We start from the raw sequence: 18,759 nt of genomic DNA, 5'->3' as shown, positions 1-18,759 counted from the left end.
GTGTTCAGGCGGAAGAAATGGGGCAAATACCAGCAGAATACCAAACCCGCAGTATTTGGGCATTTCACAAGTTTATTATTCAGTCACATTTGTTATAAATACGGGCCAAAAACAGCCCTCATACACTCACAATTCGCAGTAAAAAGTCTGGCGCCCCTGGCGCTCCCCAGTCCACCCGGGCCGGCGGGCTCCCCCCGCCCGCTACCCCCAACAATAGTACAACGTGCAGACGACGCAGCCCAGTGAATAGCGCCGCGGTGTTAGGTGAATAAGAGACGACACTGCCGGGGGGCAATGAAGGGTGATTGTGATACCGCAAACATAACAACGCAACGAGTTAGACATCAAGCTCCGCGGCGGCACATACCAGTGGCGGTTACTCTGTGAGTGTGCGATGGCGCGAGGACAGGTAATTATACTCAGACAACAGGGACCTGCGCGGTCCCCTGCTATTGTGCGACATTCTGGAATGTTAGCGGTATATCGGCGACAACCACCGCTAGTAAACTGTAAGCGGCAGATAATATATGGGTTCCTTTGGTTGTCGTGCACAGCTCTCTCTCAGAAGCGGTGAACGACCAACATCAGTCTACCCCGTGTACAAGGCATCGCAGTGGGGCCCACGTCAGCCGTAACTTACACACACTGTGCGAAATCCCAGCGCAACTGCGCGCCACTGCAACTCTGGACGGATTCACAAGGGCCCGTACTCGTAAATGGACGGATTAACACTGTTCTCGCTCATATCTGGACGGATTAATACAGTCAGAGCTCATGTCTGGACGGATGAATACAGTAGCTCATATCTGGACGGATTCACTCTGCCACCGTCTTGCCGCCGTCCCCTCGGGACGGCCTGCGGCGTCTTTACGCCACAAACCCGTTAGCTGTCCAACAGACCTCGGTCAAACGACCATCAGACCTTAGTCGACTGTCAACCAGATCGCAGACTGTTACATTCAGTCAGCAGACCGAGCTCAGTCTGTCACATTCAGTCACCAGACCATCCTCTCGCCTTTCACCACAGTAGTGTCTTTCACAGCGGGCGGGTGATAGCGGCCAACTAGCGAATCACACGACGCCAGCGCCCCCTATCCACCCATCGCCAGCGCCGCCTACCGGCCGGCGGCCAAAACTAGCGTTGCGACGAGCAGTGACGGCCACTGAAGGGAGATGGTACCGGCGGCGTCCGGATCTCCGGTCTGCTGACCAGACGTCTCGGACTCCTGGGCGCACTGGACCGGGTCGCAGTCGTCGCCCTCGCAGATGTCACAGAGGGTCGCCTGGATCGGCAGGTAGAACTGACGAGCCATCCGGGCTGTGGGGCGGAGACCAGAGTGAGTTTGACTGGGCAGGTGAGACGCGACGTGGACAATACCAGAAGCCCTGTGGCGACCAAAGTATAACATGAAATCATACCTTGGACGAATATAAAAGCGCTCAACCTAGATGACCTCGCATGACAAAAAGTCGCGATGCGCTAAATCGATGCTTATGCTTCCATCATCAGAGCCAACACAAAATGCTGGTATGTCGATCAGGACTTCCCCACCCCGGGGCTCGTCCGGTCCGGCACATCCGTCACTTACTCGGGTCGTAGTAGTCGTAGACGGTGACTGCCGACCTCTTCTGGCGGGCCACCTTGGCCGTGTAGTAGCCGAGGACCGTGGGGCACGTCTCGTACTGGGAAATCTGTAACAAGGATGGATACACACTGTACTGGGAGGTCTAAAGCAAAGTCTCAGTAATCTAATACCTCACTGTGCAACCACCAAACAATATCGATTTTTTGTTCACAATTTACAAAGCTCATTCATCACGACCCTACATCCCTCACTAAGCAGTCAGACCAGCTCTCCCACCAGACCTCCTCTGGACCCTATGTCCGCCCCAGACCGCGTCCCTCCCGGTCAAACTAGATGAGCTCGTCCCTGACCTCGTCGAAGTATATGACGACCTTGGTATCTCCGTCGGCGGTCTCGACGCGTTTGACGCTGCGGTACTTGTACAGCCCGGGGATGGACTGTTCGTCCACGGTGAAGCCGGACGGTAGCTCGATCTCCATCACGGCCATGTTACTCGAGTCGCCCTCGCCCTCCCACCTGCAGAGGGTAGAGGGGAACGTCAGACTGATTACAGAGGGAGGGCAGCTCGATCTCCACACCGCAATGTTAACTACTCGAGTCGCCCTCGCCCTCCCACCTGCAGAGGGTAGAGGGGAACGTCAGACAGATTGGACAGCACTGTTCCTTTGTCAAAGTTCAGAAAAAAACAGTGAATCGCGCTTCATTGAACGTGTAACTTACTCTTGCAGCAGATAATCATCAATAATATCAACATCTCAACTGCCCTGACACGCTTTCACAAAGGAATTTCTATTTCTTTTTGCCTCAACAACAGCACAAACGGAAGAGAGCCTAGACATTCGTCTCCTTCGCTCGGTGTAAGCGTCCTATCACCACCCACGCCCACTGATCGGTACTCCCCCTCCCCCTCTGCCCGCCGTCTTACTGACCCCGTGCAGGCGCTGACTTTGATGTGCCGCTTGTTGCTGAGTCCGTCCATCCGGGGGCTGAGGAAGAAGCTCGGGTCGGGCCCAGTGACGTCCACGTGGTAGCGGTGTGTGACCTGGACGACGGCCAGTCCGGAGCCGGTGGCACCCACCTCGACCGTGTCCACCTCCGGGTCCGGCAGCTGCAGACGGGGGGCAGAGCGGGGTCAGATAGGGGTCAGACGCGGTCAGACGGGGTCAGACGGGGGCAGACTGGGGTCAGAGCTGCGGTCAGACGGGGGCAGAGCGGGGTCAGAGAGGGGTCAGAACCGCGGTCAGAAGGGGTCAGAGCTGCGGTCAGGAGCCGGGCCATACTGGACACACAGGAGGGTCAGACAGGTCGGAACAGAGGTCTGATGTGGGGTCAGAGCGGGTTCAGAGCGCGTTAGATACGGGACAGGAGGGGCTAGATGAGCTTGACCAGGGGTAAGATGGGTTAGTACTGAAAACATCAGATATGGTCATGTGGGTTCAGAATTTAGTGGTGTCAATCGGTTACCAATATTTCGGTATACCGATACCGAACCAATACCGATTCGGTATTCGGTATTATATACTAAAAGCATTTGGTATTTTGTCGGTATCATGAAAATCAACTACTGTCATAAAATATTTGAAAAGCATTTTTTATATACCTTCTGAACTCAAATTTGATTTTGCTAAATGACACTGGATGAAGAAAAATGGCAATCATGACCCATTTCTCCCAAATACATGATGTCCTAACAAATGGGCAAACACATCAACTGTAATATCAAATACATCAGTCTACCAATGTTAAATGGCAACTTATCAGTGTTAGCAAATTCCAATACCATGAGGATAATTATCCTACAAAGAAAGCCATTGTGCAAGACATTAACATGAATTAATGTTTAACTCACTGTATGCTGGAAAACATACTTTAACCACCTTTCTCAAAATTTCCAAAGCATTTATTAGCAACAAATTTGAATTTGTTTTGAGGAGTCTGTGATTGATCCTTGACCTTGTCTTCCTTTCCATTTTACTGCAATGCAATTACATTATCCAAAACCCTGTTAAATACAGCACTAGCTTCACCATTATCATTTAATATTTTAGGCAGCATTTGTCACTTCATCATCACCCGCATCACCCCACAAATCTTCAACTTTGACTTCGCTCAACTTCAAAAAGCCTTGTAGTGAGCGATGCTGTCATGATCCTGTGGATAATTTATTTTCTTCAATTAGTGTTCTCTTTTCTGCTCTCTCAACAGATACAGATCGCTAGCAATTTAATCATAAGCTTCATAAAATATAATTGGCTTTTGGCTTGACTCGCACACAGCAGTTTCAAAACTGAACACATCTAAAACATTTCAATGCCGCAGCTGCGCCAGGTTGAGGAACCGATATAGCTCCTTTTTCTGGTACTTCATTTTTCAGCGAAAGCGGCCTACAACTTTCTTGAATTAATTTTAAGATGTCAAAATTTATACAAGAAATTTTGATTCAAGTGGACTATAAGCAAAAAAGAAAAGAAAACTTTATTTTATACAGTTTAATCATTAATGCAAATGGCCGCCGCCTGTAAGGCCGCCATTATGGAAGAGATGACACGTGACGTGTGTCAATTCCTCCGTAAAATTATGGACATTTTACTAAGATTTCATCGCGATATCATTACAGTGGTGTCTGCTATCTATCAGTGTGCCTCGTAAGTAATTATTTATCAAGTTTTGTTGTGTTACACATTTGTGGATGAAGAAAAATTGGCTGCGTCAGTATCGTCACCAATCACCATGCTACTTGGGCTGAACTGTAGGTATCATGGGCTTTGTTTACATTAATGGTGTAGCACAAGGTGTAGCCCATCATTGTCAATTGGGTCACCACTTTTGGATCATGATAATACACTTAACCCTGTCTTGACCGGACTCGAAATGAATGACTTGAATTGAAAGAAGGTTTGATGGTTCAGGCATGGACAAGATTCAGGGTTCAAGTTATTTTCCTAACACCTCATGCAGTTGACTTGAATCCACATTCCAGTAAAATAACTGACCTGAATATTTGTTGATAGTTACAAAATAAGTTATAAATGTATTTTTTGCAATGCAAATAATCAAGAAATTGCCTGATTTGTTTTTGTAACCTTATTTCAAAGTATTAGGTACCTTTCAAGGCTTATCATACCTATGTCTTGAGAAAGTTTGAAGCATTTGTTTGATAATACCCTGATTTCGGTATCTAGTCGGTATTTCCCCCTATTTCTGAAAATCGGTTCGGTTTTGGTATACTCTCAGTGGTTTTGGTTGGTATCGGTTTGGTATTGGTTTCCAAAATTTCTGAAATTGACATCACTAGTTCAGATAGATAAGGTCAAATGGGCATCAGATAGGTTAGAACGAGCCAAATAAGAGAATAAGTGGTCAAAGGCCAGGCGATATTGAAGGTAAGAACAGAACCAAGTTATCAAATAACGGAGGTCATGTTAAATGGCATACGATATGCGAAGCCTCCCCCCGTCCCGCGCACACCGCACGGTCCGTACCTCGTATTTCTGCACGGTGAGCGCGTTGGATCGTGTGACGCGCATGTTCTTGCCGCGCGGCCCGAAGATGAACCGGACCGAGACGTCTGTGTCGGCAGACTGGAGAGCGTCGGCGGCCTCTGCCAGCGCAGTCATCCCCACCACCGTGTCCTGAGGGGGAGGCAGATGGGCGTGAGGGCAGGCGGCGAAACCGGGTGGGGATACAGGCTACAGGGTGTCATTTGATCCAATGCACATACATATTTGCGATTCATACCAGAAGGGTTGATACTTGTCAGGCTACTATTGACTGTGAAGTGTAAGAATGGCCACAGACAGTGAGGTCGCCGAAACTTTCTGTAACTTTGTTGAAGTCACCATACGGAGAAATTTAACTAAAATGCATATGTGTCGGTTGTGAGTGAAAGTAGTCCTAAATAAGAGCTGACAAGTCGCCTCACATCTCAGTCACCTGTGGTGATGTAGAACAAAAACACTCTCTGTAATAAATATCTTCTTTCCCCTCGAAATCTCTGCACGGTAAGTGCATCGGAGCGCGTAACTTGTAAAAAGCGTAATTTCCACCCAACTCTCACCTGTGTGCTCTGGAAGCCTCCCATGTCGTTTCGCTGCCTCATGAGCCAGCGGAGGATGGGCAGCGCCTCCTCTCTTTCCCCCCGCTCCAGATAAGTGAGCAGCGCGTAGGACGTCATCTCAATGTCCAGCGGGCGCGGCCGGCCGTACCAGAAGGACGTGTTCTTCAGAGACTCCAGAGGCTTCTCCCACCAACGCATGTCGTCTGACAGAGAACAAAACTCAGAACACGCAATGTAAACAGAACTTGGAACACGCCAGCAATGACGGGATTGAGCCGAGAACAGGCGACAATGACGGAGCAACACGAAACAGCGGGATAGGAACGGTATTTGATATGAATTAATTTGCCTCTGTCGTTGAATCTTTGCTCTTGCTTCAGTCGCGATGACATGAACAAAACAAAACATCAAATCATACCCGTGTGACAAAATCAGTTTAACAGTGAAGCGCCAATGATTCTGCGGTCATGATACCACCGATGTTCCCAGCACAGCGGCCCTCCGTCTCACCTTCCTCGGAGGCCATCCGGCTGAGGCGGGCCAGCGCGCCGGGCGCCCCCGGGTGTCCGGCCTTGGCCAGCGCGTAGGCCACCACGGACAGCTCGTACGGGTCGGTGGGGATGTTCCTGACCAGGTAGTCGATGGCGTTGTTCTTGGCGTTGCTGAACTGGCTGCCCTCCTCCGAGTCGAGGAAGGCGAGCAGCGTGAAGGCGGTGAGCGGGACGCCGCGCGCCGAGCCGCCCTGCATCGGCTGGTGGCTGACGCGGCCCACCTGAGGGGAGGGGGAGGGGAGGAGGACCAGGGTCAGACTCTTAGCGTATGGGGAAGCAGACGGGGATCAGGCAGCGATCAGACATGTAACATACACCGGGGTGGGTTGAGTGAGGTTAACAGCAGCATTGAGACCGGCAGTTCAAGACGGACAGAAGCTCCGTGGGTCAAAACGCCCAGCCTCTGGGATGTTAATTGCCAGGTCCCGTAACGTTAAAGCAATGCAGACAAAACAGTAAATTCTATTTGTTTCCCGTTTTTTTTTTTTTTGTTTGCTTGTTTGTTTTGTTGGGTTAGGCCCTTTCGGTCGACAAGACCATTGTTTCCCGTTCGCCGAAATCGGCACAAATAGCAGCGCCGCTAGGTCTACACTGTCCGAGTTGTGCGGCGGCCACTGACCTCTGGGAAGGATCCGTTGGAGGCCTGGTTATCAGCGAGGAACTTGAGACCCAGCTCCATGACGCTGCCGTCAATCTCGATGTACTCGCGAGCCATGGCGAACGAGCGAATTACAAACGCCGTCAGCCTGCGAGAGACAGGGTCAGAGGTCAGGGTCCAGAGGAGTTAGAGGTCAGGGGTCAAAGGTCAGAAGTTCAGCCAGAGGTCCAGTCAGGTCAGCTGTTGGAACATGAGCAAAATGGTCATGCCCTCCAAGTGGGGTCCGATAAAAAATGATCAAACGTCTTCCAGCGCATACTGATAATTCACTTTGTCGCATTTACCTAAGCACTCAAGACATAAGTGGCAGTCTGCATATGCAATGAATGCAAATCCACACATATCCCAAGAAGGCAGTCCACTCCCGTCCCCTCTCACCATGTGGATCCGGCGTCATCCCTGTCCCCGAACGCCGAGAAGCTGCCGTCCTCCCTGCGGTAGCTCAGCTCGCGCTGGTATCCTGTGCGCATGTTTCCGACGGCCCGCGCCTGCAGACCGGCCGTGATCTGACCCGAGCCGGTCAGGTAGTCCAGAGCCACAATGTTGGGCACGAAGCGCAGCATGTTTTGTTCGCCGCAGCCGTACGGCAGCTGGATGAGACTCTCCAGGTTACCGACGCTGCCGCCCAGAATGTCACCTGCGACAGGAGGAAATGACAGTCAGAGAGTGGTGACGATAAGGTGAAACGGACTTACTTCACCGCACTGTTTAGTATTAATTTTCTTTGTAACCGATAGATAAGCCTTCCCATGACGTTGAGAGGTAGGCTGTACCGCAAAACAAGTTGGTTTACATTTATCCTTATAGATGTCGCTAGTAGTAAGCGCCTGAAGTTATACTGTGCCGCAGGACTCGAAAACGAGATTTTCTCAATAGAACAGCAGAAGCGGAACCATTAAAGGTCAACATCACATCGCGCAATGCTTAAAATTGTCATATAATCCGTCCACACTTTCCAGCGGACTATACAGCCTCACGCCCGCCGTACAGTCCCGGAACACCCACCGATGACGGAGACCTCGACCGAGTTGGATCCATTGACGAAGCTGCGCGGTAGTTTGATGGGCACGGAGCTGTTGAACCGGTCCGTGTTCCGCAGGTCGACCAGCATGGCCGTGTTAATCACCTGGGGCACTCCCTCCGGCTGGGAACAGAGGACGGTATATACAGTCAGTCGGTGCAGTCAGAAGGGTGAGGTTAATGCCTGAGTTGATCAAGTCAGACATGGAGCTGAAAAGCTATTAGGTACATGAATCATGTTTGCTGTGAAAGTCCATTGAAATTTAACGAATGGTCATGTGTAAACTCGTATTCTAGAGTATTCCCAACGGAAAAGGTAGCACCTTATCAGTCTATTCCACCTTCAATACCACAGACAGAGCGGCCATCCTTTCTCTCACGTCCTTCACCCACCCACCTTGACGAGCAGCTTCCTCTGCACGGAGTCTCCGGCGACGCTGGTGCGCGCCGTGACCTTGATGTCCACGTGGCCGAGCGTCTGGGGTATGACCATGAAGGTGACGCTAGCGCCGTCGTTCTTAGGCACCAGTACCTGCTTCTTGATAAACAGCTCCAGAGTGGGCGCTGTGAGGGGGAGAGCGGGGGGGGGGGGGGTGAGTTGTTTGATGTTCAGGGAGGGGCTCATGAGAAGACAGGAGAAGTGGGAGAGTTGTTTGATTATTCACCGAAGGGCTGATGAGAAGATGGGGGCGGTAAGAGCTAACACCTTTGAGAGGCCATGAATTCTGTACATGAACTCATAATAAACATCAGAGATTCATTGAGTTAGGCTTTAAAATATCATGAAATAAATTATCTAAAAACTTTCTGAATTTCAGTAGCAGAAAATAGCTTTACGCTAAATAATCCGATATTGATTCGTCCTTATTCTGTTGCATTCTAACATCATCATTGACAGTATCGATACAGAACTATCCCGTGAAGCCCCATCTTTCTCACCTTTCTTCTCCTCGCCCTCCACCTCATTATCGGCCTCGTCGCTGAAGCTGGTGAACTGCAGGTCTCCCTGGTGTTCGAGCGTCACCTCGGCAATCAGGTCCGCCTGGTGGTAGTTGAAGACGACGCACTGGATGCCCACCACCTCTCCGCGCTTCACGGCGTACGGCAGGTTCAGCGACACGAAGAACGGGCGGAACACCTGCAGCTGTGGGAGGGGGGGGGGGGGGCGTCAGGGCGGCTGTGGAGGCGCCGCAACTGTGGTATTGAGCTATAATACAGGCCACTTATGGACCATCATGGACATGAGTCACTTACAGTTCAGATAACACGAAGCTAGCATACCCGTTGTCCAGTTTATTAGCTCACTCGGTCTGCACGGTTAGCTCTGTCATCGGCTGGTGCTATCTCTCTACTGTGTGTTGCAGTCTCCATATACTGGTGCTATCTCTCTACTGTGTGTTGCAGTCTCCATATATGTTGATGTTTTCTCTCTACTGTGTGTTGTAGTCTCCATATAATGGTGTTATCTCTCTACTGTGTGTTGCAGTCTCCACTGGTGTTATCTCTGCACCGTTCGTTGCAGGCTTTATTAACTAATGCTATCTCTACTGTGCGTTGCAGTCTTCATGTACTGGTGATATCTCTCTGCTGTGTGTTGCAGTCTCCGTGTCTTAGTAACACCTCTCTACTGTGAGTTGCAGTTTCTTTATGTCGATAGTATCTTCCTGAACATACCTTCGACGGCCGCTCGGAGACGCCGAGGCCGTACAGGTTGTCCACGGAGAAGGCGGAGATCATCCACGAGGTGATGGTGTCGGGCGCCGTTTCACGCAGACGCACCTCGCCCAGCGTTCTGGGGCGGGTCAGGTCAGGTCAGGCAGAGTGTTGAGGGGACACATATCCGGAGATATCGGCGAAATGATACATGGTTATCGATTGAATTGAAAATAGTGTCGATAAGAATTTCAAGACGGTATTTTCAAATCGTAATTGTGAATACAAATAGCTTACGTTAAAGTTAGCGTTTTGTACAAATGAATATACATTATTTTCAAAAAAATATATGACAAAGTGGTACACGGGTTAGTGACCCGAATGTGAGTACACGATTGTTACACCAACACGGAAAGCGGGCACAGTTAGCAGTTTCTGAACCAGTGGCAAGCGAAGCATTAGCGTCCGGACCAGGCTAACAGGGTAGTCGAGTATACCTTACCGACAAGATGCACCTCCCATCCTACCGAGATCAGCCCTCCGTGCACCCCAGGGGTTATCAGAGGGAGAGGGCCTTACAACAGGTCGGGCCTCCGTGCACCTCAGGGTTATCAGAGCGAGAGGACCTCTCAGGGACGAGTGACGGGTGAGAGTTGCAGAAGTGAGGCAGATCGACCGAAATGGGAAGACGGTATAAATGTTTTTATTAGGAATGTTCATGGACTTTTGACGCAAGCGCAACGCAGAAGTTGTGTAATATTTCGCAAGAAACGGTTTGTGTTGATGATAAATAGACACTTACGATTGAAAAGACACAAACAGATCGCAAATCAGGCCAAGGAACCATATGGTTTTGGGTGGACATGCTGGCTAAACATTCGCCGACAATAAATGAGGGTACAAAGAGACGTTGATTCAGTCGACTGTCATGAAAAAAGGAAAGGGCTGGTAGGTGAGGATTTAGGGTACAGAGAGTGAAACCGGACAGGCAAACAACCAGTATTAATGTGGATTTATTTTATTTCGGACCTTTATGATGGTTAGACAAGGGGGATTATGTATAGATAATAGCCCTGTTTGCACGGCATTTCAACCATCCAGCATGCACAATGCAGACTTCTTTATTGGATTTTCAATCAAACTAGTTACTGAGCTGACGTGCACGGAACTTTTAGAATGGATCATGCCGATGCTCTCAGAATAAAAACCAGCACTACTGTGTTTGGAACATCTAAAATTTCGGGTGTGCCAATCAGCCATTGCAAATAATAGTCGCAAATTGTCTGTGGCAGTGGAAGTAAACCTCCGAGAGTGTATAATTTTGTTAGTTGACGAATGTGAGTCCCGTTAGCCATTCTACCAATGGCGGCAAAGGTCTGTGGCGCATGCTAGATGCAAGTCTAGCCCATCTCTCGCCAGCGCGTGCTCAGAAGACCTCTCTATTTCCCTCAGAGGTCTGTGAAATATCCACCGCAGATCCACCAGAGATCCAGTTCGGGTCCACAGCGGAGCCTCCACAATTCAGCCAGAGCTCCCTAGAAATGAGCCATAGATCCAGCCATAGATCCAGCCATAGATCCGCTCGCGATCCGCCCGCGATCCAGTCAGGTTTACCCTGAGTTGGTATCGTTGAAGATCCACACTCGCGGGGTATATCCACGGGGACGGAACGCGAAGTCTTGCGGTGGTGGCGGAGGGGGCCGCGGCCGTTTTAGAGGTGGCCGGATTATCGTTTTGCCCGGGGTGGCCATTAGCGGCACGGTGTCTGCAAGCAGTCACGGGGATTCAGTCGCCAGGCGGGACACTGGCGATCAGACAACAGACGGAGAGGTTCCTCAGCCCCTGTCTGGGTATTTGAACAGAGAAACGTTCATTTAGAGAAAGGAGCTTTCTGAGATTGCTAGTTAAGGGGAGAGCCAAGAGGAGAAAAGCGTAGAATTAGCGCGTTAGGAGAGATGTTTGGTGAGCGGTGAGATTTCCGACGGAGGTTTAGCGGCGCTGGTTAACTCTGGCGGTGTCAGCGGTTGGTGAGATCTCGGTGAGAGGTGAGACGACCGGCGCTGACGAGAGGTGAGAGCCGCGGACCTGGCCGGCCTCTGCACACCATGCTCCCGCCGCCCGCGTTAGCAGCGTCCCACCTCCGGCGGACCGCGCTGGCCGCCCGCGTCAGCAGCGCGCACCTCCTGCCGCTGGCGGCGGGCCTTACCCGGCCGTCGGCACGTCGGCGAAGATCCACGTGTTGGGCGGGTCCCTGACCACATTGACCCGCCGGTGATGGTAGAACGGCGGCGGGATCGTGAAAAACGCGAACGGCCCGGCCAGCGGCGGCCGGGTGACGGGCCGGTACTCGATGCCCGGCCCGCGGTCCGGACGCAGCTCCGTGCTCTCGTTCCGATAGACCAGAGGGCGGATGGGCCGCGAGCTGGGACGCTTACCAATCTCGGCGCCCTCCTCGCCGTCAGCTGCCGACGGACACGGCCGAAAACACAGACGCAGAGGTCACCGATAGGCGGCAGCACCGGCGCCGCGGCCCGGCCGGGATGGGAGACGGAATCAGCGGGTCGGATTGTAGCTGAGTGTGTCAGCAAGTCTTGTCGGGGTACTGCAGCGTCTGGTGGTGTCTGCCGGTCATCTCAGCTCCCCAGTTCCACTCCGTCGCCTTTCGTCAGCCCACCGTCCGTCTCTCTCGTCCTTTTCGTCTCCGTCTATCGTTTCCGTCTTTCCGTCTGTCGCAGTCATCTCGTATCGAGAAGTTCCTTGATTCCGTCATTCCGTCCATCGTCATAGTCTCTCCATCTGTCCTCGGTCGCTTTCCCTCCCATTAGCAGCGGTTAGAGCGGCGCGCGCAGCGTTATATGTACCCGGCAGCCGTGTTTGTCCAGAGCCACGTCTCGGGAAAGTTAGTTCGCAGCCGGCCACCAGAGGCGCTGCTGTCGCTGGGAGCCTCGCCGAAAGCAGCCAGGTACTGGGGCGGTCCCTGCTGCGGGCGGGGTCCCGCGCCGGCGCCGGCCGACCTGTAGTAGGCTGCACAGAGCGCGGAGAGTTAGCGGCGGGCCGGGAGAGTTACAGGAGGGTATGATCGGCCGTCCGGGCGTGTGGTGTCTGTGTGTTAGGTCGGGTCATCCCGTGAGACCAAAACCGGCCGACAGACTCCCAGACAAGCAGACGCAGTCTCAGAGAGCGGTCAGTGAAGGCAGCAGAAGGAACCGCAGACACCACGGACAATGCGCCCGGCACGGGGCCGGGGTAGGTGGGGGTGTCAAACAGACGGGGGGACAGACGGGGGGGGGGGGGCATGCGTCGGTGCCCGTCCCGGTGTGTGCGTCAGACTCGTGACCCCCCTCCGGACGTACCCCGCGGTCACGTTCGTCCACAGCCAGGTCTCTACAAAGTTGGAGCGCACGCGGGTGTCGGCGCCGTCGGCCGGCGGCCCGGTCGGACCCACCGAGCCGGGCTCGCTGGCCATGGGTACCAGGTCGTCTTCGCTGAGCGTGCGGTACCACACTGCCGCGGGCGGCCGTCATACAGAGATACAGACACACACAAACACAGACAGACATACAGACTGAGTGTGCGGTACCACACTGCCGCGGGCGGCCGTCATACAGACATCCATATAGACAGACACTGACATATAAACTGAGTGGGACTACACGACAAATTGACACAGTGGATAGTCAAAATGAACTTTGAACGGGAATGTGAATTCACCGGGCAAAGATACAAACACAGCAGACTGGTACGACAAGTAACAAACGGATAATCATGGTGAGCTATTGAGTTATTGAGGACACTACGGTAAACATGATAAAAACAATGATATCTCACTTGCCAATTTTCGACATCGTTTTGACGATAGCAGCCGAAGTTTTTAAAAAAGTCGCGAAAAATATCACAGGTAATGGCCTCTTTTTAGCTGAATAAGTGAAACTGACACGAAATAGAATGACGTGATGAATTTCCAGCATGATAGATATTTTACTAGGCACAGTCGTGGGCTAATTAACATTAATGCCGGTCATAACTTACACCTAAAAAACACGACAGAACGACTCTCGGACTCGATTGCATGACACTAATAAGGGACTTTCGGTAACTGACTCGCTAATCATACGCCTATAGGGTGCTCGTTGAGAAAGGTACTCACTCAGATGAAAGCTCTCGTGCACATACGCGTTTGTCAGCATGACAACGCCCGAATCCTGGAATAATAAAAACACCATTTTAAATTCAACGACAGTCATTCGTCGGTCAAAAATATGCTCAGTCACGTAAGCTCCACGTCTCCGCATGACACATCCAAAACAACTAGCTTATCATCTAATGATCGATCCCTAAGTCATCGCAGCATCGATGTTTTATTTCAAAAAGCGGCGTGTCAGATCAGCTGAGGTATTCAGGTTCTAGCACTGAATCTAACCCTAACCTAACCTATATTGCTGGCGTTCGAACTCACCTAGAAATAGTCATTACAATACCTGGCGAACACAAGAGTTCACTTCTGTATTAGTAGATCACCTGAGTGACGCTAAACCCCGAGTGAAACTCACCTCGAACACCTGACTGGCGGTGGAGGTGCCCGGCCAGAAGAACAGCGACCGTTTCTGCCTCTCCAGGTAGGGCAGACCGTCCGGCCGGCGGCCCGAGTCGTAGCTCTCCATCTCCTCATAGACGTCCGCCTGGGTAATGTCGTTACCCGACCTGATAGAGCGGTAACACAGATAGAGGTACGGGTTAGACATTGTAACGTCCGCCTGGGTAATGTCGTTACCTGACCTGACAGTGGTAACACAGATAGAGGTACGGGTTAGACATTGTAACGTCCGCCTGGGTAATGTCGTTACCCGACCTGATAGAGCGGTAACACACAGAGAGTTAGACATTGTAATGTCCGCCTGGGTAATGTCGTTACCCGACCTGATAGAGCGGTAACACAGATAGAGGTACGGGTTAGACATTGTAACGTCCGCCTGGGTAATGTCGTTACCCGACCTGATAGAGAGGTAACACAGAGAGTTAGACATTGTAACGTCCGCCTGGGTAATGTCGTTACCCGACCTGATAGAGCGGTAACACAGAGAGAGGTACGTATTAGTGACACATTATAACGTCCAAACATGGGTGATAGTGTTACCCGACCTGAGAAAACGGTAACACAAAACCGCATCAATAAGATACTCTCATTACCCACACACAACTGTAACACAGCAGTTCCTAGCGTGATCACGCAGCTAGCGTGGAATGTTTGGTAGTTTCATGGCACAGAATCAGACATGTGTTCCGCCTCTGTGACGGCGCCTGATCTCACTTGAGCACGGTGACGGCCTGGTCGATTCCCAGCACACAGACGTAGGAGTCGGGTCGCGTCTTGATCTTGATGTCCACCTCCTGACCGGGCTCGACCTTGTTGGCGCCCAGCTCAATATCCACCTAAAACATATACATGGAGAAACATCGATTAATTATCGGGCGTGATACAAATAAAAACAAACATCAAACAAACAAATACTCACTAGCGCTTTTAGATCGACATGTAAAAATATTTGAAATAATCAAAAACCTTCCGTGCAGTTCGTCAAAATAGAAAACAGCCAGGTCACAGCTATCTCCCCCTCCCCGACAAGCGTTTCTGGCTCACCGTGTTCTGGAATGTTCCCATGACGTCAAAGTCGAGCGCGTCGGCGACCACCTCTCCGTCCGGCAGGATGTGGTAGACGACCACTCGCGTGCGGGGCACCATGTCCTTCCGGATGGTGAACCTGGCGACGAAGGACGTATCGTCAGTGGGACGGTCCGAGTCTGTCATAGCTGCACCGCCGCACCTTGCTACATGTGTTAAAATTTAGTTTTTCTATTAAATCGTTAAATATTACGCGTTTTAATCTCGCTTGCCCGGCTTTCTTTACCCTTCATGCCAAGGTCGCTTCTCTCCCATCCTCTCTCCTTTTTTTTTCTCTCTCTCTCTCTCTCTCTCTCTCTCTCTCTCTCTCTCTCTCTCTCCCTCCCTCTCTCTCCCCCTCACCTGAACTGGTGTGTGGTCGCTCCTCCTGCGTTCATGGTCTCGGCGAACTGCAGCTGGCCCAGTCCGAGCACCTCGTATACGTACTGGTTCACCGGCCGGGTCGAGTTGATCCTCACAGTGACCGGCTGGCCCACCCGCGGCTCCTCCGTCTCCAGCGTGGCCTGGATGTACGAGTTGGACGGAGACAGCGCCTTGTTGACGGTCGAGAACCACTGGTTCACGCCCTTGTACTCAGCCTGTGGGGAGAGATGAGATTGAGGGGGTTAGAGACTTGTGGAAATGAGCTGGTGGGATGGGTTAGGGCGGAAGTGAGGGAGTATATCACGAAAGCCAATAATGAATGAAACAGCTCCAGAACGACGAACTAATGCTCTCATGCTGCCGTAACGCTGTGGCTCATTTTCGGGAGCGTACGTGTCGTTACAGTCGAAATTCCGACTGACTATAATGCCACCTTGATTCCGAGCGCAGACATACCTCTATGCCCAGCACGTGTGTGTCGTTATGTTCGTACCTCTGCCCAGCGCGTGCGTGTTGTTATTAGCGTTACTGTCGTACCTCGATCCCCAGCGAGTTCGTGTCGTTAGTATCGTACCTCAATTCCGAGCGCGTGCGTGTCGTTGTCGGCCGGCGGGAAGAAGGTGAGCTCGAGAAGGCCGTTGGACGGCACGTCGTACTCGGTGACCGTGTAGTTCTCGTGGTTGTACGTGTAGCCGTACTTGACGGTCACCTTGTCCCGGCCGCCCCGCACCGGCATGTCGTCCTGGGTGGCGAGCTTCAGCTGTGGGGCGCCGACATTATAGGTTATACTACGGAATGAGTTTACAGTGGGATTGATGGCGTATATTAGGGCTATTAAATGAATGCTGAGCTTTGGGCATTTATCTAAGTTGAGTCGTTTAAACAAAATTTCAGACTTCTAGGAAATAAAGATGGAAAATTATTTGAATATAAAACATCAGCTTCACACCGGAGCTTCATATATAAAACGACAATTTCATATCGGAAGTTTCACTGTATCTCAAAACGAAAACTTTTAAAAGACGATGGGTACAATTGCAGTGAGGCTTATCCACTTACGAACGCGGTGTACTTGAGTCCGGGTTTGAAGTTCTCGGCGGTTTTCACCAGCTGCAGGGTGTATTTGTGACGGTGGATGGTGGTGACGGCCGAGGCGTTCTGCGCGCGGCCCGTCAGCTCCTCCGTCACTATGACGTCAAACACCAGCTCCCGCTCGTAGTCCTCGTTGGTCAGACTGGGGTAAACGGGGGATATGACGTCAGGGAAAAGAGGGAGGTAGTGTTGCACAAACATGATACTGAAAAATTCATGTATCTAATTGATGAAAATTGAAAACTAAAACAATATTAAACTTGAGCTATTCAAGAACAAAAATTCAGCATTCGATTCGACACATCTGACGGTCACGTGTCCCTGTAATATGTTTACTCGCTAGTTACGCACTCTCATTGTCCTCTGAGGCCGTGCCTCTGCATACCAAATACCTATCCACCTCCATACCGGCACCTGAACGCCCCTGTTACTTTATTGTGCGACCCCTCCCCCCCACACACACGGGGTCAACATCAATTGTGTTCAGCGCACCTGACTCCATTTCCTCCCCTCCTTTCCTCTCCACCGCTGTTTGTGTGCAAACTAGCACTGCCCTTGAACCAGCAACCGCCATAACACCGCTCTCACAACCCCAACCCTGCACACTACCCCGTAATACTGCTCACACCGCTCCGACAGAGCTCACTGCTGCCTTTCTCACACCGCTCTAACTTCTAACCCTTCTCAAACCTCTCTGACCTACCCGAGCTCGTCCTTCAGGTTGAAGGTGACGTCGGCGGTGCCGTCAATGGGTGCCGACTTCCGCACAGGGTCCTGGAAGATGGGCTGTAGGTAGGTGGACTTGAGCTCCGGGTGGGCACGGACCATCACCTCGCCTCGCACCGCCTTGCCGTACGTGTACCTGGGGAGGGGTGAGCGGTGACTGTGGGGAGAGGGGAGTATGAGGAGATGGGGAGTGAGACTTCTAGCATCGTCGTAACAAGGAACAGTAGCCTGCAGCAGAACACGTATTAAATACAAAGTGAGAACCTCATTAGATTAAAACTGTCAGTCGTCTACCAACTCAGCTCACTGTTTCTCACTGCTACAGTGAACCTGCAAGTCCCGTCTATTCCCTCACCATATCATTCCCTTCTAACCTCCCAGTCTGCAGCTCCAGTCTACTGTAAAACTCCCGAGCCTGTGTCCCTCTCCCCCACTCACTTGGCGTGTACGGTGGCGGTGACGCTGGTGTCGTCAAAGGTGGCGTACGGCGGCAGGTCGATGGTCACCTCGAACCGCGGCAGCACGTACTCGGCCACCTCAAACACCTTGCTCGTCCGCTGGCCCAGCACGTCAATCTGCGAGTGAGCGATGTAGACGAAAGGGGTCAGAACGGAGACTGGAGAGGGACATATAGGGAGGCGATCAGTTTTCGCGAGTTATTCGTTGCGGCAGAGTCTAATGACGACTCCGGGAATCAGCGAGAATTTAAAGTTGAAATGATGTTTTCCATACATCAGCAATGAACGTTAAGTTGCCATAAGTTTAAAACCAATCGCGTGACGAAAAAAAAAAGTGGTATAAAAGGTATGTTCGAAACACAATTCAGTCGTCTTACCGTGAGGCTCCAGCAGCCTTTACAGTGATATTCCAGCCGTCTTTCCGTAAGCTTATAGCCGTTTTACTGTAAGTTTCCGGCTATTTTATCGTGAGGTCCCAGCCGTCCTACAACCTTAACGTGAGGTTTCCGCCGCCCTATCGTCTTACCGTGCGGTTCCAGCCGTCCTACCGCCTTACCGTGCGGTTCCAGCCGTCCTACCGCCTTACCGTGAGGTTCCAGTAGTCCTACCGCCGGCCTTACCGCAAGGTTCCAGTCGTTTGATCATCTTACCGTGAGGTTCTAGCCGTCCTACCGCCTTACCGCACGGTTCCAGTCGACCTACAACCTTTCCGTGAGTTTCCAGCCATCCTACCGCCTTACCGTGAGGTCCCAGCCGTCCTACCGTCTTACCGTGAGGTTCCAGTCGCCGAGGACGGGCTGGTCAGACAGTTGGATGGAGTTGGTGAACACGCCGTTAGTGGTAAACTGACGGTCCCACTGCTGGATCCGGTTCCCCTTTCCGTCCTGCAGACAGACACACAAACAGACAACAGTC

At 51.6% G+C, this 18,759-nt stretch overlaps 1 protein-coding gene across 3 annotated transcripts in view; it reads right to left on the bottom strand.

The window, feature by feature from the left end:
• Positions 1-54: 54 nt before the first annotated feature.
• Positions 55-18,759, bottom strand: part of LOC122364871 (CD109 antigen-like) — a 38,283-nt gene continuing 19,578 nt past the window's right edge. The window contains exons 5-28 of one of the 3 annotated variants that reach the window (XM_043335657.1): positions 18,615-18,728; positions 17,825-17,961; positions 17,364-17,522; positions 16,628-16,802; positions 16,143-16,328; positions 15,548-15,783; positions 15,164-15,284; positions 14,834-14,955; positions 14,076-14,226; positions 13,673-13,727; positions 12,879-13,029; positions 9,547-9,664; positions 8,812-9,016; positions 8,270-8,436; positions 7,858-7,996; positions 7,231-7,489; positions 6,814-6,940; positions 6,154-6,415; positions 5,644-5,846; positions 5,069-5,218; positions 2,516-2,694; positions 1,937-2,102; positions 1,590-1,692; positions 55-1,318 (exon numbers count right to left, since the gene is read on the bottom strand). In XM_043335657.1, the coding sequence (XP_043191592.1) occupies positions 1,116-1,318; positions 1,590-1,692; positions 1,937-2,102; positions 2,516-2,694; positions 5,069-5,218; positions 5,644-5,846; positions 6,154-6,415; positions 6,814-6,940; positions 7,231-7,489; positions 7,858-7,996; positions 8,270-8,436; positions 8,812-9,016; positions 9,547-9,664; positions 12,879-13,029; positions 13,673-13,727; positions 14,076-14,226; positions 14,834-14,955; positions 15,164-15,284; positions 15,548-15,783; positions 16,143-16,328; positions 16,628-16,802; positions 17,364-17,522; positions 17,825-17,961; positions 18,615-18,728 (3,888 nt within the window). In that variant the 3' untranslated portion in view covers positions 55-1,115. Of the gene's footprint in view, positions 1,319-1,589; positions 1,693-1,936; positions 2,103-2,515; positions 2,695-5,068; positions 5,219-5,643; positions 5,847-6,153; positions 6,416-6,813; positions 6,941-7,230; positions 7,490-7,857; positions 7,997-8,269; positions 8,437-8,811; positions 9,017-9,546; positions 9,665-11,731; positions 11,988-12,386; positions 12,550-12,878; positions 13,030-13,672; positions 13,728-14,075; positions 14,227-14,833; positions 14,956-15,163; positions 15,285-15,547; positions 15,784-16,142; positions 16,329-16,627; positions 16,803-17,363; positions 17,523-17,824; positions 17,962-18,614; positions 18,729-18,759 lie in introns of all 3 variants that reach the window. The other 2 variants (XM_043335656.1, XM_043335655.1) reach the window with 2 other exon arrangements.

Source organism: Amphibalanus amphitrite, unplaced genomic scaffold (genome assembly GCF_019059575.1).
Source record: "Amphibalanus amphitrite isolate SeventyFive unplaced genomic scaffold, NRLGWU_Aamphi_draft 000704F_arrow, whole genome shotgun sequence".
Taxonomy (NCBI): Eukaryota; Metazoa; Arthropoda; class Thecostraca; order Balanomorpha; family Balanidae; genus Amphibalanus; species Amphibalanus amphitrite.
Note: the sequence above shows the minus strand (reverse complement) of the source record. Positions and strands in the feature narration are given on the sequence as shown.